The 21,810-nt window shown below is 44.6% G+C and overlaps 1 protein-coding gene across 5 annotated transcripts in view; it reads left to right on the forward strand.

The window, feature by feature from the left end:
- FLI1 (Fli-1 proto-oncogene, ETS transcription factor) overlaps positions 1-19,258 on the forward strand; it is an 81,482-nt gene extending 62,224 nt beyond the window's left edge. For all 5 annotated transcript variants that reach the window (XM_032449080.1, XM_015884111.2, XM_015884114.2 and 2 more), the window contains 3 exons: positions 14,631-14,693; positions 15,965-16,012; positions 16,770-19,258. In XM_032449080.1, coding sequence (XP_032304971.1) covers positions 14,631-14,693; positions 15,965-16,012; positions 16,770-17,299 — 641 coding nt within the window. In that variant the 3' untranslated portion in view covers positions 17,300-19,258. The remainder of the gene's footprint in view (positions 1-14,630; positions 14,694-15,964; positions 16,013-16,769) is intronic.
- The last annotated feature ends 2,552 nt before the right edge of the window (positions 19,259-21,810 follow it).

Raw genomic sequence — 21,810 nt, forward strand, 5'->3', positions numbered from 1 at the left:
TACACCAGTACGCATTTGACGCGCCTAGTTAATAGTCGCATAGAAAGCTGTTTTCTCTGAAATTCCGCAGGCCCTCTCCCTGTACTGGCCGGGGCAGAGCCCAGCTGGTTGTGCGATTAAAGGATGCCTCTTTCAATAACCTTAATAAAGTAGGAGAGTTGGTGGGGTCAGGCAATTCGAGCTTCCCCAACCGAGAAAGAACATCAATAAAACGTGACAATGCTGTGGACCAAAGACTCGTTGTGCAATTCTCGCAGCAGCAGTCAATCCTCTAAGTATTACGCCATTCACTTTAGCTTTCTTTAAACCTTCACATATCAAGGTTAAATACTTTACTGCACTCTATTCCCTCCTAGTCTACGACTGTTATCCACCCCGGTCTTTCCAAAACACCCCTGACTTGAAGCATTTGGATAAGCATGCCTTCTCACACTTCTGGTAATGAGTAGGGCTTTGTGTCTTCGTCCACTTTGAACATCCCTGTTTGGCAGCTGCCTTCTAGCGTCCATGTGTAACTTTCTCTCGTTGTGCACTATCTTTGGCTTGTGTAGCATTGGCACTTGGGTGGAGACAAGAAAAGGAATCGCACCAGGGACGTGCATAAGGTCCAACATCTGCAATGGCGGTGGTGTTACTGAGATGTCTTCGGCAGGGTGACTGCCTATCCTCCACTCTCCGAGGAAAGAAGACACACTGTGAATGCTGTTGAGGGGCAAGTGGAGGTCAATGTTGATTTGGGATCATGCGTTGTGTTTTAGAGGAACTGGGGTCTCTGTGGCTGTAGTTTCCCAAGATCTTTATTCACGCTAGTATCTGTGAGCATACCTGGACAACAGTAGTATTCTGAGTGTCTATGCAAAATGAATCTAGGGCGCAGTTGGTAGTCGATATAAGAGACCTGTAGTTTGCTAAAGTGCGACAAGCTTACGTACGGGATCTACGAGAAGAGGAGTTGAAGAACCTTAGCTGGGACTTGCCAGGCTTATTTAAGGTGAGAAGAGAGAAACAAGTCTCTAAGCGGAAGATTGCTGTCCTCACCATCAACTCACGCCACTGCAATGACTTGACTGCCCGGCTCCAGCATTGCTGCCATAACCGAAGCAGGGCCAGCTTACTATAGGAGCGTCACTGCCTGATGCAGTGGAAACATGTTTCCAAGAGCTGTGAGGTAAAAGTGAGCCGCCTAGAAGATTTATACAGGGTAAACCATCTAAACCGAGAACATCGCAATAGTGGGCATTACATGCTGGCTTCCAAGAGCTCAACAGAGCCTCTTCCCTCACTTCCAGGAGGAGTTTGCAGGAGAATCAAAATATGACTCGGTGCTTAGAAAGGGAATGAAGTTTAGGTGCACCAACAGCGACAGTGCAACACAAAACACTTCCAGTTGAAGTTCATGTGTTGGCTCCTTCCCTTGGCATGTTTTTATTATTGGGTGTTATGAGGGACTGTGGAGCTATGAGAAGGACATTGGAACCAAGAAATCTCCCTCCGAAATGGATGGCAAAATGCTGGAATCCCCCCCCAAATTTCCCAGAAATTGTGCAGCATGTGACAACCCCAAGCATGGCTGAACACCTAAAAATGTTTCAGCAATCTGACAGCTGCAAATTAATCTCAACTTCTACTGTAAATGTTCCAAATGGGAATTGCTCTTCCACAGCTTGAAAAAGAGGAAAGCTTTCCTCTACCCTGTAATATAATATCTGTGCAACAGGCATTTCTAGAATCTCTGCTGTGCTACAATGGTAGCACCTTCAATAAAGGCGACTTGTTTACACAACTCCCTTTTTTTTTATCAGAGGACCTGCAGCATGCTGTGTGTAGGCGGCGAACTGCTTTGCCCATTTGCCTGAGTGTAGCAACAGTAACATTTGTGACATACGTGACAGCAACTGTAAAGAACTTTGTAGATCTCTCATGAATATTGTGTTCAATTGCCTGAAAAAAATAGGCTTTTAAGTCCCCATTTACAGGCGTTCCTACCTGAATGTTCTCGCCACTGGCAGATACCATTCATACTGCAATAACTCCTTTTCTTTTCACTATAGTATGCTCATAGCTGGCCTACAACACTCCATCCCAACACAGAAGCTCTACCACCGTCTCGCCACCACAGAATGGTCATCTTTTGGCTATATAAACACGCCGTCTTGCCTGTACTCATGGGAATGTTTTGGATTAGGATTAAAGTAGGCTTCGTCCTGTTTTATCTACGAATGTGCTTGGTCATGAAAACCATTGTCATCTGTGCATACACTATCTGTTTAAATTGGAATATTCACAGTCTTTGGGAAAGCTTCCACCCCTTGCCTGAAAATCTCAATTCTGCTTTCTCTGGTGAGACACGTGAGCAATAAAAAGTTTACCTATCTGTCACTTCTCACATCTGGTGTTACTTACCTGAGTATGATGAGCGCTGAATGGTGGTGATTTTGCTGTTCTTGTACCGTGAAACACTTGTTAAATCTCAGGTATCAAAAGCAAGGACTAATATAGCTGGTTTATCTACTGAGTTAAATTCTGTCAGTTTGAAGGCATCAGATCTTAGATCATAGAATGGGGCCTGAGTTGAAGAGGGCTTATGAAGCCACCTTGTCTCGCCTGACTTCACTCTCCTCTGCTGTGTGAAGGGAAATCTTTGCTCAACAATAGAACTTCCATTACTGAAATGAGGTCCTCAGCTGTTTTTAACAGCTACTCATGAAAAACCAATGTGTAACTTAACTTTAATACTATACTTTGGGCCACTGTCCAGCCGGCTCTTTGAGCCACTTCAACAATCCTTCGGCAGGTTTTATTCTGCTGGGCTTTCCTTTTGCAGGCAAGCCTATTTCCTTTTTCCGCCACGTGTTCTATGAAGAACCTGGTTAATCTTCTCACGGGACTAATGACATTATGGACGGTTGGGGTGTGTGTGGTAGTGTAGGACAACACGTCCCTTAATCTAGATGAGATAGTAAGTCACCAGCCAGCTGACTTGCTCCTAAAGGAAGTAGCGGCATCGCGTACCAAAAGCCATGGCTCTGTTGCTCAGTGAACCAAGCCATTGTAGGTCTGCGTACCTGAGTATGGTCTTTCTCATTCACTTAGCACTGACGTGGCAGAGAACATTGTCTTTGTAACTTTGAGCAGTTCAGTCGCCTCATTTGAAAAAAAAACAAAAAACTTGAGGTGGAAAGTGTTGAAATTTCACATCTGCCTTTGGAAGATAACCCACCTGGTATGTGCTGTTGCTCTCATTCTGAGACAGTTTTTCCTCACCCACGTAATGAACATTTCTGTGGCTTTTCAGGGAGATGAACAATGGTTTATTGACAAACCACAAGTTTGTATTCAGCAGTAAGAGCGGAAAGGCAGGAAAGATTTTATGTAAAGCAGCTGGAGAGGGAGACCACAAACCGCCATTTCAATGGCAGAGCATTGCAGCAAACTGGACATCACACATTTACTCAAGCTTCTTGCACGGTGTGTCTGGCTTGCTCCACGACTAGCACTGCAGATATTACAGCCAGCACTTCTCTCTGATTGTAACCACACTGCCTCCATTCCAACTCTGTCTTGAACCCTGGCACAATATCAAAGTTTGCTTTTGGGGCGGTTTTATTTTCTGCCAGCAGCTTCTTTTGTCAGCACATAAACCATCACTTTGAGCTGTCTGTTCCCTGGGCATGCTGTTCTCTATGTAGGCGAAGCGCATCAGGTTGATGAAACAGTGTCGCATGTTACGCAAAGGTAAAGCTCATTACAGACCTCTGTGACTGACTGCTCTGACCCGTGACAGTCATCCATTTAAAAATAATACAAGCTTGGGCTAACTCCTTATTTGGAACATAAAAAGCAGATACAGCGTGCATGTGCTCCCCCACAGCTTCCCCCATAAAGAGCATACGAGTTGCGAATGCGAATGGCCTGTTCTTAGCTGTCTGGAGCCAGGTGCATTGATTAACACAAAGGGAAGAAAGCGTTGGTTTTCTTATTAAAGAGCCAATGCTCCATGTAAAATTAACCCTCCTCTGGAATGTTTTGTACGCCTTTATCTTTCAAGATTGGTTTTAGGAGCAGCTTGGGCAGAAAAGAAATTAGAGGGAAAAACATTCTCCCCGCCTCCATTTTTACTACCGTCAAGTGTGTTTCTTTAGTGCAAGCTGACAAGAACTTGGCATTTGTTTTTCACTGGCAGCGCATGCAGATGTGTAGCGTTTGTAATATGGTACTTTCATCATATAAGCTCAAATAAAGGTACTGAGAGATGCCACACCCATGGAGCTCAACATAAAAATCAGGAACTAAGCGTAGAAATGCTGAATCCCATCTATTTTAGCTTGACATTTCTTCCTAAGGGCTCATACATTTCGCTTTACATTCATTTACATGTTTGAATATTCATTCGATAGAAGAAACCAACACTCATTTCAGTTTAACCAATTTCAGTTGTCACTGATTCATGCTCCAATATTAATCAGTGAGAGGTAAGATTGACAGGATAAGAGATGTGAACACCGACAGGGCCTGACAGATAAGGGAGCTGGAGGGAGAAAAAAAAAAAGCCGAAGTAAAGTGTCTTTCCAAATCCCAGAGGAAACTGGTGATTGGACATATAAACTGGACCTGGGAATTTCTCAAGCCTCTGTTAGTCCATCAGACAGGAAGATTTTTTTTGACTTCCTTTTAGGCTTTTAATGGGTTGTGTTCAGATGGTGGTGAAAAGGAACTTCAAGTGGCAAAATGACAGTTCTCCCCTGAGGATTCAAATGCAGAGACAGGAGGAGGTGATGGAATTGTAAAACGCTTGTCAGGAGGAAAAATACTCTTCGTTTTCCTTCTCTTGTAATTTTTCCTGCGCATTCCGGGCTCTTCAAAGCACATAGTTTATTGCACATAACCGCGCTGCTTCGTTTGCAAATTCCAGGGAGAAATTCATGCAGCCTTTGCATCTACCTCTGTGGCTTTATGCCAACCATATGCATGAAAACCAACACTACAATCGGGCAAAGAAGGTACAGTGCCAGCCACAGGCACTTGCTGTGGCACGCTTTCTAGGCTTAAATTGGCTTTCGATGGCAGAAACCAGCCACTTGTAAATTTAGACAGGCTTTTTGTGCAAAGCATGTTCCTTTTGGTTCTCAGATCATATAGGATAGATATTGTGGTTGTGTTTCGACAGGTAGCCGTTTAGTTGCCAAGTTCCTCAGTCTCAATAAATCGAGCTTAAAGAAGTATGTGTGTATTTAGCTCGTCATTGGCTACACAAGAATTTGTCTTCGCCGTGCCTTTGAAGAAAACGAAATTGCTCTAATGAAAAAAGGTGCAGCGCAGTGATGTTTTTGGCAGAGAACCATTTTCTGGAAATTGATACGAGGTTGGCTCTCAGAACATCTGAAGTGGAAGATAAGATTTGTTGTCCCTCTCCAAGCACTACTCGGCTCGTGAGTAGATGCAGTCTGTTTGCATTTCTCCACTGGCTCGCTCGGAGTTAATCTACTGGCAACGTACATCTTTAGGTACTTGGAGATGCGTACTCGGCAGAAAAGAGGTCTGAGACTGCATTATCTGCTCTGTGTCTGTATGAGACTTTAGAATGTGACTTACCGTTCAGAAATGGCTAGTCGATTTAAGACACCGGTTTCTTCCCAGGGAAATAAGAGAAGTCTCATTAACGTCGACCCGATGTACAGCGACATTAGAAGGCCAAAGCAGCTTGTGTCTTGGTATGGTTGTGACTGTTCTGCGCCTCAGGCCAGTACATCTTTAAAGCTTGTACTTTTTTTAAGCATGTTGGGGTCTGCACTAACTCACACTGCTTCATACCACATAGCCAAAGTGCCTGTAGAAGGTTTGAACCAGGTGCCAATCTCATAGCAGGAGTGCTGGCGGCGATTCCAGAAGAGCGTAGAACCCATTAATGTTAAAAGTTTACACTCAGAAGAAGTTATAGGAAGCAGTTCTGTGTGGCTGTTTGCTTCCCAGTTACAGGTTAAGAAGGGTCTCATTCAAGGCTGAGAGCTCAGCACAGGATTTCATTCCCAGCTCAGCCTATGGCCAATGCATTCAGCTGGATATGCAGCAGATCAGGCTGACCCAAAGCCTGTATAAATCAACCTCAACTCAAGCAACTGTCTGCCTCTGCAGAAGGTTTACAGGAACACAGCTGATGCACTTACTTTGAATTTCAGAGACAGATTGCTACATGAATACCATGAATGCAAGAGACATAATTTGAAGGAGTTGTCTGCAGGCTGTTACATGCTTATTGTTTGCATTACCAAAAGCTTGCTTGTGGAAATGTGGAATACTTTCTGTTTGGTTATAAGTTGTATTTGCGGTATCTGTTTTGTTTAGTTTGTTGGCAGATTTAAAATAGATAATCAAACAATGAGCCTGAACCCAGCGTGAGTTTGGACAGCCACGTTTTGTTATGAGCTTCCTAAGGAAAAAGTCTCCTGATTTTGGAGCTATGTTATAATCATCTCTCTGTGCAAATCTCCTCATCTACGTGCAAGCAAGTCCAAGCTGCAGCTTTCATGCAGCCTTTCTCTTTTCCCAGTCCTCTCTTCCCCAGCAATTTCCTTTATATTGTAGAAACATGAAGATTCACCCACTCCTATTTATCAAACTTCAGGTAAACAGGTTCAGCAGTTTTGTGGACACGCGATTGAAGGGCAAACAGGCAGGGCAGCCTGCGGCGTAAGTGGTGGTTCCCACGGAAAACAGCCTGAAAACTCCTGCATGCAAACATTTTCTCTTAAAAAGGCCATTTTTCACCGATCTAAAAGGTTGTCATGTGAAAAAACTGACCGCTTGTCAGTTCTTCGGAGAGCGTCAAGCAAAGGGCCCCCTGCGTCTCACTGCAAAGTTACAAACCCTCTGGAGTTATTCATGTCAGAGAGAAGCAAGTTGCAGCTCCCCGTGCTCTCTCAGCTGTCTGGGCATACATTCATCCAGTGATATTTGTGTGTTTAGATGGGTAAAGACACCCCTCGCCCATTTTTTGAGCTCATGGCAGAAGAAGGGGCGGCTTTTTGGTGGTCTTCTTTTAATGTGACTGTGTGGCCGAAGCGGGGATTATGATTTCAGTGAGAGACAGTAGCAAGCCACTCTTGGCTTTTTCTTTTTTCTTACTTTTTTTTTTATACATTGTTTTCCTTTTGAAATTCCAGAGTTTACGTGTTTTGTCTGGCTTTCTCCCTGACCCTCTTCGGAGGCAGGCGTGTGATTTTTTCACGCAGAAAAACTGGAGAACAAAGAATCGTTTGCTCTTAAGCTGTAGCAGGCAGGAACCCAACTCACAGAGCACCCCTGAGCCAGCGCGTCCGCAGAGTAAGACTCCAGTTTCTCATATTCAACCTGACAGCTTCGTCCTGGAGCACTGTTCTTAAGTAACCATTATCACTTCCTTTTTCTCCCAGCCAAAAAGGCTATTATTTTTTGCCTAGGGTGCACTGCAAAGCAACTGTTTTTTGCACATGTGTGTGGGGTTACATGCTTTGTTGGGGTTGCAGTCCTCCCATGGAAAGCTTTGGACGCACAAAGTGCTGTTTCCTAAGACAAGACTAAATGTAATCTCCTGATACCGAGTAAATGCTGTAAATGGGAGAATGGCTGATGTATAATGCCTTGCTGCAAAGATCTGTGCATGTCTGGCCTGTCTCTTCTTCCCTTCCCTTCCCTCTCCTTCCCTCCCTTCCCTTCCTTCCCTTCCCTTTCCTTCCTTCCTTCCCTTCCTCCTTCCCTTCCCTTCCCTTCCCTTCCCTTCCTTCCCTTCCCGTTCCTTCCCTTTCCCTTCCTTCCTTGCCCTTTCCCTTTTCCCTTTTTTTTTTTCCCCCTTTTTCCTTTTCCCCTCCCTTCCCTCCTCCTCCCTCCTTCTCCTCGTCCTTCCCTTCCCTTCCCTTTCCTTCCCTTTCCTTCCCTTTCCTTCCCTTCCCTTCCCTTCCCCTTCCCTTCCCCTTCCCTATTCCCTTCCCTTCCCTCCTTCCCTTCCCTCCTTCCCTTCCCTCCTTCCCTTCCCTCCTTCCCATTTCCTTTCTTCCTTCCCTTCCCTTCCCTTCCCTTCCCTTCCCTTCCCTCTTTTTCTCCTATGTGTGTACTGCTGCGTCAAGCATTTTCTCTGTGAACGCACATTTCTTCTTCTTTACTTCTCCATTTGTGTTTGTACATTTTCAATACGTGTGTGCTTCAAACATTCCCTTCCCCCCCCATCAGATTAGCTCTGCGCCTGTGCAGTGCTGCTTGCTAATGATGCACATTAGTCTGTGTGTTTTGGATGAACGCGTGTGTAGACGTGCAAAGGGCATTCACTACCATGCAATGGGGTGTCTGCATTACTGCACTACAGCATGCCTGTCTGCACGTGGCTCTTCACATCTGCAGCCCCACATGGCTCCGTAGTGTGTGTGTGTGTGACTGAGTGTTGGCTGAAAAGTGTCTGCTTTTCAGCGCTGGCTCAGGGAGGGATTCTTAGGACACAACCTTCATCATGGGCTGCGCACTGGGACTTCTGCTGCCGTTATTAAAGAAAAAAAAGAAAAGCAACAACAACAGAAAAATTCTCACTGCTTCCTCCTTTTCTTTGTAACTTGTCTTTGTAAGCATTGTGCGGGGTAACGCAGACATGAATCAGGAAGTTGCACTGCTGCACAGCTCAGGGATGTTTTTCTAGCCACGCTCGCACAACTGGGGGCTGTCGCCTATATGACTCAAAGCAAACAGGGAACGACTCCACAGTTTGGAGGCCAGAGCCATCCAGAGTGGGGGAGCAGAGCTGCAGGCTGCAGAGCAGGAGCTCCTTTGGTCACCCTTTGGAAATCCTGAACCCTCGTTTTGTGCATGCACTCTGCCAAGCTCCAGGTCCTGGCTGACAATGGGGAGAAGCAGGTTTTGGGTATGGTGCTTAGATCCAAAGCTAAACCCGGAATGGGAGTTACACTGGAAAAAGCTGATCACTTTGATCCGTATTTCACTAAAGATAGAAGTGCATAACCAAGCTTTTAGCTTTTTCCATTGATTCCCTTTGTGAATCCTGCTCTTCACATGCATGCGCTGCAGCAGATCTCTGATGAACCTCCAGCTGTCCCTTAGTCCTTTCTCACTTGGTTTGAGCTGAATTCTCATCAAAAAACCAATGTTGTTCCAAGTCTTGGCTTTGCTCTCTGTGTCAGTTCCTCTGTTTTGCAACAGGTTAATAGCAATGTAGAGTTGCTTGATAATAAAAAATGTGTTTCTTTGGTTTTTAAATTGTCAAATAACAAATAGGCTGGTAATGGGACTGTACAGGAGTTGTTTGGGATTTCTTTTGCACTCAGCTTGTTGCTTCCCCTTACTGGAGAGACCTGGAATTACTGAATTCCACATTGGATCCTTATGCTGGTGAATGTGTAGCAGAAGGATCAGAGTATTGTGCTCTTGAAGTAGAAAGAAATGAGTTTTGTGCTCAAAGGCACTGGGGTGTCTTACATAATCATGAGAACAGTCATAGTAATGTTGGCTGTGAGTGACACAGTGTGACATATGGCATACATGCTAACTAATTATTTTAATTAGCAGAAATAGCGAATTGAAAGCAATTCAGTGCAATTCATACTGTGGGTGAGGTTCCAAGGTCTCCCTCATAGCTCACGCCTGAGTGTGTGTTATAGGGCTAAACATTACAGGAAGGCAACCGCTGATTTGCACAAACTGATTTAATAGGCCTCAGGACACCTCACACTCTGCTCTGCTTTCCACTTCAGCTCCACCATCTCTGCCACACAGTGCTAAGCCTCCTGCAGACGGAGCCTTACACCTTTGTCCTGAGAAAAACTTTGTCTAAGAAAATCTCATGCTGCTGACATTGTAAGTTTTTGTAGCACTCATACTTTGAGCCAGAGTGGGCCTGGGAAGACCCTTGTTGCCTCTACAACCCTTACATTTACTACCACGATTTGTAACAGTCTGTCTAATGTTCCTAGGAGGAGCTGGAGGTGTTTTTGGCTTCTTTGCCCCTCCAGAAACCCACAGTCTAGGTTTCTTCTCTCCAACTGGCTTTAAACACAACTCCACCTCTTCAATGCGATCTCCAGGAGGTTAAATGATGGGAGTGTGAGGGCTGGGCGCTCAGCAGCTTGGCAGGACTCACTTACAAGTTTGGTTTGCAGCAGTTGTGGTTTTGTTCCCATGCTCCTACATTGGGATTTGTCTGAAATGCTAAAACACTGCCAGTCCCAGCCACCACACACCACCTCACCTGGGGAGGAAAAGCAGTGCTGTCTTATGTCCTCCTTTCTCTCTATTAACTAGTTGCCACAAAATAGACCCCAAGTGGCCACTTAGATTAATCACGAGTCTGGATCCCCAAGGATACCTGGGTCTGCTTTCCCCATTTAGAGATGCTAATTTAAATTCCAGCCACTAAGCCAGGATCTTTCTTCTTAGTGAAGCATAAGGACTCATTGCAGAGAACAGAATGTATTCTGTATGGAGAATCCCATGGATCCCATAGACCTCTTCAGATTTGCAGCCTTCTTTCCCCAGTTTACTTTACTGAAATTTGTAAGACCAAATTCTGTCTGGAAATACACTGTCCTTGTTTGAGGTTTTGCTCTTTAATACGTCATATCTTATGCAGTGGTTCCCTAACTGCTGCATTTGAGCTTAAAGGTCAGCTCAGCATCTGGGTCTGTTTTATGATATGGAAGTCTGCTTGGGGATTTTAAGCCTTGTTTCCTAGGGAAGAGAGCCTGTGGGTGTCTGCCCATCCCTTCTAGCCCAGAGTTATGTATGAGCCTATTATTCTATTTAAGCTAAATAATATCCAAAGGTATGGGGAACAGGAGCAGCACAGCCTACACAAAGGGGGTCTGTGAAGGTGTGTTGGTGTGCAGTGCCTTGTCTTCCCTACTGCAATGCCATGCCTCCTACAGATACACTGCACAATGTGCAGCTACTCTCCTCCTCTTTGTCCCACAGGCTCACTCAGGGGATGCCTGGGACACACTCCTCATCTTCTTCCCCAGGCCAAGTCCTTCCTTTGTTGCACCAGATAGTCTGGCTAGAAGAAGCTGCAGAGATAAGGATAGTTTAGCTCATCTCTTGAACTTTGCATGACAGCCTGCCTAATGGCCAGGCTTGACCTCCCTAATTTTGACATGTGCTAAGCCTTTTCCCAGCAGACTGCTTCACCACTGCATCACTTCTCATTGACAACTAATTCCAGTGGAATCAATAGATTTTGAAAGGGGACTTACGCAGTTGAGGGTGAAAACTTCCAAATGGTGTGGAGGGTGGTGAGGAGAGATCTGGGGTGAGAAGTAAACAGATGGAGTTAGGAAAGGACCAATGCTGTGTGGTATGTTTCATACAGTGTGATTTCTGGGAAAGGAGCTTTGTCTGGTAACAGGCAACTGAAGCCAAGGAAAGTGCGTTTATGCATGTAAATAAATAAAATGGAATTTAACCTCCTTCCCAGTCACACTGCGAGTGTGAATGTTTGCAAAGCTGTGAGATCCTTAGTTGAAAGGTGCTGTGAAAGTGCAAAGCATTATTAATATCCTTTACCTTGCTCATAATAGAGTATGTATTCATTCTAGGGAATTTCTGGACATAAACCAGACAGCTGCAGAATGACATTTCTTGAAAGCATCTATGATTTATTTTGTGCTCTTTAATTCCATTTTGTATTGAACACACATTTGTCATAGGACTGTTGCTCTACTTGGGTCTTTTGAGTCTAAAACAGACAGAGGGACCCGATCCCTTGCTGGGATAAATTGCCCCTGTGCTTACTGTACCTATTTGCTGATTTACACCAGAAAAGAACCTCAGACCAAATCTGTTAATTGAATTTCCATAGCTCGGCAAGTTTTGGTGTAAAATCCAAGTGGTTTTAATGACAGATAAGGCCCTGCCTGTAACTAACTGTCTGGCTGGAGTTCTGTAGAAGCTCTTCAAGCCACTGGGCGTCAGGTCCTGGGAACAATATTGTTTTTGCAGAAACTCGAGTCTCTGGATAGGTTCCCTGGCTCTGCCTTTTCCATTTTGCTTTAAACACGTTCAGCTTTAGAGTCTGGGCCTGGAAGCAGGGAGGGCTGATGTGGTTCTTTCACGTTGCACTGATTTTTGTGAAAACAAAACAAAAATAGCTTAGAGGATTTGGATTTTTGTTTTATTTTATTTTATTTTTTTTGAGTGAGAAAAAGAGTTGGAAAGCTGCAGGAGCTGAGTGAACGCATTGTTAACCCTCCTCACTTCTAGGAAGTCACAGTCACAACTCAGTTCTAGCCTAACATCCAAACTGTGGCTTCCTGTGACCACACATGACTCCATGATCCAACCTGTATGTGGGAAACTGAGGCAAAAGGACTCATCCAAGGGACACTAAATCTGGATTAACCTTGGCTCAGTCAAATGCCTGCCACCCTTCCAAGCCAACGTGTAAGGACTAAAATGTACACGCAAAGAAACCCATTCAGGGGGATTTGAGTGATAATTTGGACAGGCTTATCCAGATTTACCCAGAGGACCAAGCCTCAATCCTTTGCAGCATAAGCAGCCATAACAACACACACCTGGTCAGCACGTCTGATTGTGATACCGTCACTTAACATTAGAAAATCCTCAGGAGATGCATTCCATTTGCTTTCCATGACACTTTGAGCAAAGCAGCCTCCTCCGCAGTGACAGAATTTCTCCATCTGGAGGAGGAGAGGAGGAGGAAGAGGATCATCCATCCAGATGATGGCCTATTTGTTTACTGGAAACACGCTGATGTGAGTGAATCGACCAACCCATCCATGGCCCCTGGTTCCCTTCAGGCACATTTCTGACCCAAAATAATCAGAGAAAATCAAGGATTTACCTTCTATTACTTTTCAGAAAGGATAGTTTTCCCAACTTGTAAATTATTTCTCCATTGAAAAATGCTATCTTTCTTTTTGACAGGCTCGCCATGTAAGTGATGTTTCCATTACAGTTACATAATAGCAAAGCTTTTTGATTGAGCAAACCAAAAAGTACATTAGAATCTCAATCTGGAAATTTCTGAGGTTTTGCCTTTCTCAACTCAGAACTGCTGTGTTTCTTTCAGAACATTTCCCAAAACATTTCTCTAATAGCTCTAGTTGTAATACTTATGAAGAACATCCCAGGGGAGAAATGAAAGTCAGACACTGGCTGCAAAGAGGACATGGGAAAAGCCAGTGGTTGCTTCAGACCTCATCTCTGCTCTCCTGATTTCAGCCACTGATAGAGCAACAGCCTGAGCTCTGGGCACACTCAGGGTCTGCGTGATGGCTTTCCAGCAAGGAAAATCATACCAATAGCAGCTTATTTACAACAGTGTCAGCTGCCAAGGGCTGAGCTGGGGATGATGGTCCCTGGCAGTGCCCAGCTGGGAGCCAGTTTCCAGCCCTGGGAGCAGGGAAAGTGTTGGGGCAGCACGGCTGGGGTGCTGCCTCCCTCTTGCAGAGATGTCCTGTCTCACTCTTTGTACCAGGCTGAAACCGTAGCAGTTTGTTTTTCAGTCTGATCTATTTGTAGTAGGGTTTGCGGTTTCTAGTAAAAAGAGGGGGGAAAAAAGCAAATAAAGAAAATGAAAAGAAAAACAGGCACATTAAATGAGTTCTCTTCCCCCTACTTCCCTCTCTTCCCTCCTCCTGTTTCTTTCCCTCACTCCCCCTCCTCTCTCCCGTCCCCTCTCTGTTTTCCTTTTCATGCCAATAACTAGAAGGCTGTAATTTCAAAGCTGCAGCAGCTTTCCCAGCGCCATGAGGAATGTGTGAATGCCTGTGCCGTGCCTGCAGGGAGCTGTGCAGCGTGGCATGGCGGGGCATGGGGCAGTGCCAGCTGTGTGCTCAGAGGGACGTTCTGAATTTCACCCAAGATTGGGCCATTTATCTTTTTCCTTCTTAAAATAACTTCTTTGTTGCGTGTGTTGAGTCCGTGGCCTCCCCGGGTTCTCAAGCTGCCATTTGTTTTGTGTGGGATAACAAAATGCTTCATCTTGTCCTCCTGTTCTGCCCGAGAAAGGAGGCCTTCTTTAGGAGGACATAAGTTGCACTCTAAACTCCATTGAATGCAGGAGAACAGGATGGGGCAGTAATACGAATTCCAGCCTTCTTCTGGTGAAGAGCACTCTTGGAGTTGCAGTTATCCATTAAGGGAAGCGATACAAAGAGGAGGAACAGATGTTAATGTCAAATTAATTCATAGAAATTGCTGTGATATTTTCAACAGAACATCTGATTTGGTATAACCAACCAATTTTGCCTTAGAAGGTTAATTAAAAAGGAGGTTGCTTTTCCAAAAATTACTGGAAAAAAAGTTCCCACATAAAAAAGGTCAAAATTAATACACTTAAAATAATTCAGTTCTTTTCCTCAAAACATGGGTGTGAATGAGAATGGAAGCTAAGTTATAACAAAAGACAGAAAATGAATGAGGTATCTACATGGTGTTTTCCTTTCCTAGTCTGCACATTTTTATCTTAGAGTGACGTTTATAATTTCCAGTGAATCCTCCTATTTTTTATAGTCTCAGGAAATGTTTCCCATCTCAATCACTACTCTTTCCATTGTATCTTGCTCTTGCCTTGTTCCCTGTTCATTCTTTCCTCTCTGTTCTAGTAAATAATGTCAGACCTTTCCCTGGTTTTACAGGTCCTCCTGTTGCAGGGACACAAAATGTGAACAAGACAACAGAACAGCAACGGCCCCAACCAGGTAATTATTGACTGTGCCACCGCCGCATTTGCTAAGTAACTGCATTTTGTGCTGGGCTGGGAAAATAAACGTGCCAAGCAGCAACAACCACAGACACAGGACAAGCTTGCAAAGGCCTAAGTGAAATCTCAGCACGGTGAGTCAGCTGTGACCCAGCATTGACAGCAACCGTCCCAAACTGTTTCTGTTTTACTGCGCTGTCCTTCCCCATTCAAAAGAAACATCCTTGTTTCATCTGAGTCACGTGCAGTGCCTAGCAATTGCATCTTCTTTGAAGCACCATGATATGTAATGCAGTTAGAAGAGTGCAGCTGTTCCTGCTGCAGCAGTGGAGTGTCTGCTCACTGCCTCCTCACCTCTGCTGCAGTGATGTCCAATGGAAGCATCTCTGAATAGAATCAACAGGGCTTCCCAGGAGTCAAAGGAAACCAAACAAGAAAAGCAAACCCTGCTGGACAGCAAGCAGTAGTGTTTCCTGCTTGTTTCCCAAGAGGCCTTTGAAAAGCTAAATACCACCTTCTCTGCTTTGCACAGCTGCTTTCTATCCTTTCTTTTTTTTTTTTTTTAGGGGGTTGGTTCTTTTGGCATCAGTTCAATCCACGAGCAAATGCTGTAGATCGAAATCACCAAAACCAGAGAGATGCAAAGGAGAAGTGTAGACATTAGGGCTGAGGAGGCCCCACAAAAAGGGAAGGAATTCATTCCTAATAAATGCATTGTGGAGTTTTCAAGAAACACTCAGCCTCATTGGAGCCAGTGATAAAACTCCTGTTACTCTCATTTGTCTAACGTTCTTGTCTGCCTCAGTAAGGGAGAGCTGGGTGAACATTTCATTGATCTCAGAGGGAAGCAAGCCAGTCTATGAACAAGTGAATTTGAAATTCTTATCTTCTGACCAGTTATTTCTGTTAGAAGAAATGTAGTTGCTTCTGATCTGCTTCTTCTTTACTCCCCCACACTTGTTTTTCTCATGCAGCTGGGTGCTGTAGTTAACACGTAAGTGCAGGTTATGGCCAAAAGATGATGAACTTTGAAAGCTGGCAGGTCTGAACCAAGTCAGAACCATGATAACATTTTGGATTCCATGAGTAACTGGTGGTTGATTGCTTAAAAAGAATTAAGGTTGGGTCTGTCCCACAGCCTAGGAGAAAAGGCAGCACGAGTGAGGAAAATCAAAATGTGAACTGGTTTCCAGAATGAAAAGTAATGAATTGTTGTTTCTTTTAGATGAAACTTTCATTCAGATAGAGTTTGTTGTTGGTTTTTTTTAGATCCATATCAAATCCTGGGGCCCACCAGTAGTCGTCTTGCCAATCCTGGTGAGTTCCTCTTTGAATTCTGCACCTCTGGTGTCATTTCCTTGTGATGTTCTGCTGCTGTGTGTACTGGATGAGCAGGTGTTGTCAGCTTATGGAGTGGGCTGTGAGGACCACGAATCGTAGCAGTTGATGGCTCACAAGTACTGGATGTTCCTGAAATTGGACTGAATTACTGAGGAGTGATGACTATAAGCACTTTGGATTGATACTATTTGTTTACTGAAGGGATGTCTGAAGGAAATAACAAGGGAAACATCCTTATAAGGCTCTTTACCTTTACTGTTAGTGTAACTACACATAATAAAAGTGGGAGTCATCTCATCCCAGAGAGAAATAATCTCAAGTAACTCTGAAGAAGTCTTTCTGTAATTGGAGAGAAAACTGTAGGTATCCAGAACAGTACCTGTGGTAAAGAGTGAGCAATTAAAAGTTGCAATAAGCTATGTCAGCCATTCAGTGAAAAGTTTAGCAGAACAGTATGCTCAGAAAGAGACCTGTTTATGAATAGCTCCAAGACTTTAAGGCCAAAGGCGATCATTATGAAATTTAGTCTGACCTCAAACTCATAAACAGAACAAAGGGTTGACTAATTTGTTTGCTGGGAATCGTTTATCCATTCCTACATAAGACTTTCTAAGGCTTGAAAGAGCAGTTCCCAGTAAAGATCGAGATAGTCCTTCTGTTTCCTGCCTTTGTCTTTGCTTTTAAGCAGGAAACACAATGTCATTTCCCTTCCTCTTTGGCTTGCTTCTTGCAGGGAGTGGGCAGATACAACTGTGGCAGTTCCTCCTCGAGTTGCTGTCAGACAGTTCCAATGCCAGCTGTATCACATGGGAAGGGACCAATGGGGAATTCAAGATGACAGACCCAGATGAAGTGGCACGGCGCTGGGGAGAGCGGAAAAGCAAGCCTAACATGAACTATGACAAACTCAGCCGTGCACTTCGCTACTACTATGATAAAAACATTATGACCAAAGTGCATGGCAAAAGGTATGCCTACAAATTTGACTTTCATGGCATTGCCCAGGCCCTCCAGCCTCATCCCACTGAATCGTCGATGTACAAGTATCCGTCAGATCTCTCCTACATGCCTTCTTACCATGCCCACCAGCAGAAGGTGAACTTTGTACCCCCACACCCTTCTTCTATGCCTGTCACATCATCCAGTTTCTTTGGAGCAGCCTCACCTTATTGGACCTCCCCTGCTGGAAGCATTTATCCAAACCCCAACGTTCCTCGCCATCCCAACGCCCACGTATCACCACACTTGGGCAGCTATTACTAGATGCTTCTATCTTCAAGTGGCCTTAATCAGTCTTGTTGGACCTTTATTTTTGGTTTGTTTGTTTGTTTTAAATCTGGGATTTTGTTTTGTTTCATTTTTCTGGGGACCCTTGAAGGATAATTGTGGCCTTTCTGGGACAGGAGTAAAACTGGATATTGGCTATTCCTGGATTGAACCTTCTACTTGTGTAATTCTGCCTCTTGTGTCTTGAACTGAGAGATGGATGCTTCTTTGGGCCAGTACTCTGCGTTTTTCTTTGGTTTTTAATGCTTAAATCCTCTGTAGGAATTGACTATGAAGATTGTTCATCATTACCAGGAATAACTATTAGCTTTTCGATGAGAGAAGTTTTTAAGAACTCAAAGCTGGTTAACAAGACATGGATCCAACTGTGGGTCTTAGGAAAACATGACTACAGGTTGTTTTTTTCTCACTTTGGAGAGGGTAGGCAATTTGACTACAAAGTCAGGAGGACCTTGGGCTGCAGGGGACTACAACTGGAATCTTATCTTTAAGGCAGATGAGGATTTTCACCCAACTGGAAATTAAAAAAGTATATATATTCATATATATATATATATATGTTCATGCATATTTTAAGAAGTAAAGGGCATTGAAGGAAATTTCTAGGCTGTACAACTACCATAGACTGTGTATTAACTCCAGAAATGTCAGAAACCAGAACAAAAAAGTAACTTAATGTCATGTGCATACATGTTCTCTGAAGGCAAAGGTGAAGTAAGGTAAATGACAGCAGGTCCTTGAGCTCTGCCAGAGCCTGGGATCGCCAACCGCTTCCGATTCGCGAACGCTGTGCGTTTGTCAGACCGTCATCCAAAGGGTCAACAAATCAGAAGGCAAATTACTGTATAAATTATGCAGAGTTATTTTTTTTTCCCTATATCTCGCAGTTTTTAAGAGAAAGATGAACTAAAACGAGTTGACCTCGGTCACAAATGCAGGTTTGTTTTTGTTTTTTTTTTACTGTCAGCTCAGTTGTTTGTGGGTTGTTTTTGTTTGTCGTTTTTTAATGTAATTTGTACATCTTTCCAATCTGTACATTTGGGCTGTAGCTTTGTACTTTTTGCTAAAGAAAAAAATAAATAAGACGTGAGTAATGTATCAGCTGGAGACAGCCCAGGTCCTGCAATGGGATTCATCATGGCCCCCATACTAGCCAGAAACCTCCCAGATTTCCCGAGTCTGTCTAGAGTAGATGTTTTTCTTTCATTAGCTTGTCACTGTTGTTTGCAAATTAACTCCATTTAGCTAACATCTTCCTCTTGAAGCTGATTGAAAACATTAGTTGCCATTTCAAAGCAACCATGTCACTATTTTGCCATTATTTCTCACCAAAGCCTTGAAGTTTGGATACATTTTAACTGCTTCACAAAGAAAATTCTCAGCACATCTTTTGGCACTGCGTTCCGTTTCCATTTAGATTCTCTACCACCTCTAATTTTGCACGTGCTAATTTGATGATCCACAAATGGTGGTTTGGTGCCATAAACAGAAGGGTAAACCACAAGCAGTTCTGTTCTAGAACAGATGTCTATAGGAGGATCAGACCTACATGTACAACCCATTAGCTAACTTGTATTAATTGGCAAACAATTAACAGGGTCAGCAATATCTCGTCTAGACAAAACCTCCGGGACTCTGTGGGTGCAAGATTTGGTCCATGTGCATCTGATTGCAGGATGAGAGCCTGAATCCAGAACATTATAGTCTGCTCATAACTTTAACCAGAAGCACTGATGGCATTATTTAACAAAAAGGAGAATTAAGATGGAGCCGATCCGTTCAGGTCTGAGTGCTTTTGGAATGTTTATAAGCAACATTACCGCAATAACCGCAAACTTTAATGATGAAGAAATTACCCGTGGAAACGGGGCTTTTGCTACTATATATATGCAATGTACTTTTTGGATATTAAAATATATATAATTTTGCAAGTAATCTTGGTGTTTTTTTTTAAAAAAAATAAATCTGTATGAAGTGTTACGATGGAATAGTTGTATGAAGAGGATGATGTAAAAAATGTGGCAAAATAAATGGTGGTTTTCCTCTTGAAGGCATCATCTTGTCCCACACTCTCTCCCTCCTCTCTCACAGCTGCTGGTAGAGCATGAATGTGCATCTAAATTACATCCGGCTAGAAGGAAAACAAGAGATGTCCATAGTACCAGCAATCACCATCCTCATCTCTATAAAATAACTGCATCCAGGATTCATTGGAGCTAATTTAGTTTTTAACATCATCTCCTGCTCTTCACTCCTCAGGGTACCCAGCCGGTCATTGCAGAATGCACATGTCAACGCTGTGTGCATCACCAGCCTTCTGGGCTGCTCATGTTTCTCACCTGTCCCCAAGCCCAGGGAAATCCAGTGCTCCGAAGCATTCCTGAGGTGTTACAGGAGGCTGCAAAAACAAGCGCTGCCAAGGAATCATCTGGCTGTGCATAAAGGTCAAGCAAAGGCACTTCCTGTATTTTTTCAGACACACGGTGGTCCTCAGAGATAGCTTGATCTTTCTGCAGATTTGATAAAGCCTTGGAAATGCATAACTGCACAAGCACACCATTTCCTTCCTCCACACACAACCTTTTGTTGCTGAGTTTCTGGTACAATGGCTTTCACCAGCTTGATTAGCAGCAGCTCTGAAAAAGAGCCGTGTTAAGTGGTGTGCTCGGCCACCACGGGGCTGTTCCTTTGTGTATTGAGCCATAGTTGCTCAATTTAGTCATGAGAGTGAATGTTTTGTTGCTTATCTCTATTGTTTTTTCACTTCAGCTCAACCCACGTTCATCTGTAGGAAGAATCAACATACCTGCCCAGCTGAAAGCTGAAAGCAATGGGAAAACTGAAGACAGAGATTGCACCAAAAAATACCTAGAGACAGAATCTGGAGGTTATCAGAGTATAACAGTGTCTTTGACAGCAACGTTTGGCCAGCAGCATCCTTAGAAAGAAGAAAAAGGCTTTTGGAAACAACCATTGCAACAGCATCTTTCTGGCTGCCCAACTTGCAGCACCTTGAAGGAGCTCAGCTTGAGATGGAAGGCGACCTGTGGTGCCCACAGCTCAGGTCCTTTTGGTCTCTTTTCATCCCTCTCTTCAGAGCTGTGGCTGATACCAACCTTTGCTGGTATTTGCTCATATTTAGCATCAGGCAGAGTCTGCTGCCCACTGCAGGCTGCGTTTTCATTTAAAATAAAGAAATAAAAGGAGATCTTACAAAGAGATCTTGGAGCACAAGGGCAGTCAGGACAGCAGAAACTCTGCATGCAGCTTCAAAACCCAGACCCAGGTAGGAAGCATCGCTCCCAGGGAACTCAGGCGTCATCTGGCTGTCACTTTCTGCTCACCTGGATGTTCACCCAGTATTTGTGGCCTGTATTAACAAAGCTCAAACGTTCAAAGGAACCCAAGAAGGGAGAACAAAAGGGAATTCTTACTGCTTAATCACAGACATCGGGCTCAGAACCTTCTTTCAATGATACAAACCCTTTTTATTTCCACTCCTTAGAGGATGGTGCTGCTCCCAGCTTTAGCACTCGGTAGATGCTTCAAGTTGGGAGCTGCCCAATCATGTCAAGCAGCTGAGACTGCTGCTATCTCTATTCCTATACACCAGCTCTGAGTGAGAAGCAGCCGGAGCTCGAGCTCTCAGGTCTCGAGCCCCGGGACCGTTCGGAGCTGCGCAGCACGAGGCGCATCGGCCGCGGGGCAGTGGTGCCCCAAAGCGGCCGCGATGCAGAATGCAGCGACCGTCCTGCATTAGGAGCTGCGGGGCGTCGAGCAGAACGCGAGGGCTTCCGTGCTTTCTAGCAGGTGGGGATGCAATAAGATTTTCCCCTTTCCAGCCTCCCTTTGCTCACCCGGCTCCCCTGGTTCCTGTCTTGCTCGTGCAGCCGTTTGTGCAAGTCGTGAGCTTTGCCAGGCAGATGCTTCTACCGCAGGAATGTCCGCTTGGCCTCAGGAAACGCATTGTGTGCTCTCACAGCTGTGCTGAGAGCACTTTCAGCTTCCTCGCTGCTATTGCAGGGCTGTATTAGATTTGGGGTCCGTGTCAGTGCTGTCACAGTGGCTCCACAGCATCAAGCTGTAGGCACAGATTGACCAGAGTGTTGGGAACTCACCCCATTTCCCCCATCCCTGTGCTGGCAGGCACTGCTCATGGGCTGTGGTTTCCCTCTGCTTGTGGGGATCAAGAACGATGGCAGCCCAGGCAGGGCTGAATCAAAGGGGGCAAAGAACGAGAAAGGGAAATAAAAGCTCTTCCCAGCTGAATTCACATGTGTGTAACCACATCGGCTCGCTGCCTGCGGAGAGGAAGGAGGCTGCGACACCTCAGCCACTCTCATTTGTGCTGGGGCTGTGCATGCTGCTGACTTGTTTATAGGGGAGTAGCTGGGTTTACAAGGCAGTGCACACACAGGGTTACACCGCGGGTTGGTTTAGCCGCGCTGTGCCGCATCACCGCAGTGAGCATCAGTCTGTATCCAAAC

This window comes from Coturnix japonica, chromosome 24 (assembly GCF_001577835.2).
Source record: "Coturnix japonica isolate 7356 chromosome 24, Coturnix japonica 2.1, whole genome shotgun sequence".
NCBI classification, from domain to species: Eukaryota; Metazoa; Chordata; class Aves; order Galliformes; family Phasianidae; genus Coturnix; species Coturnix japonica.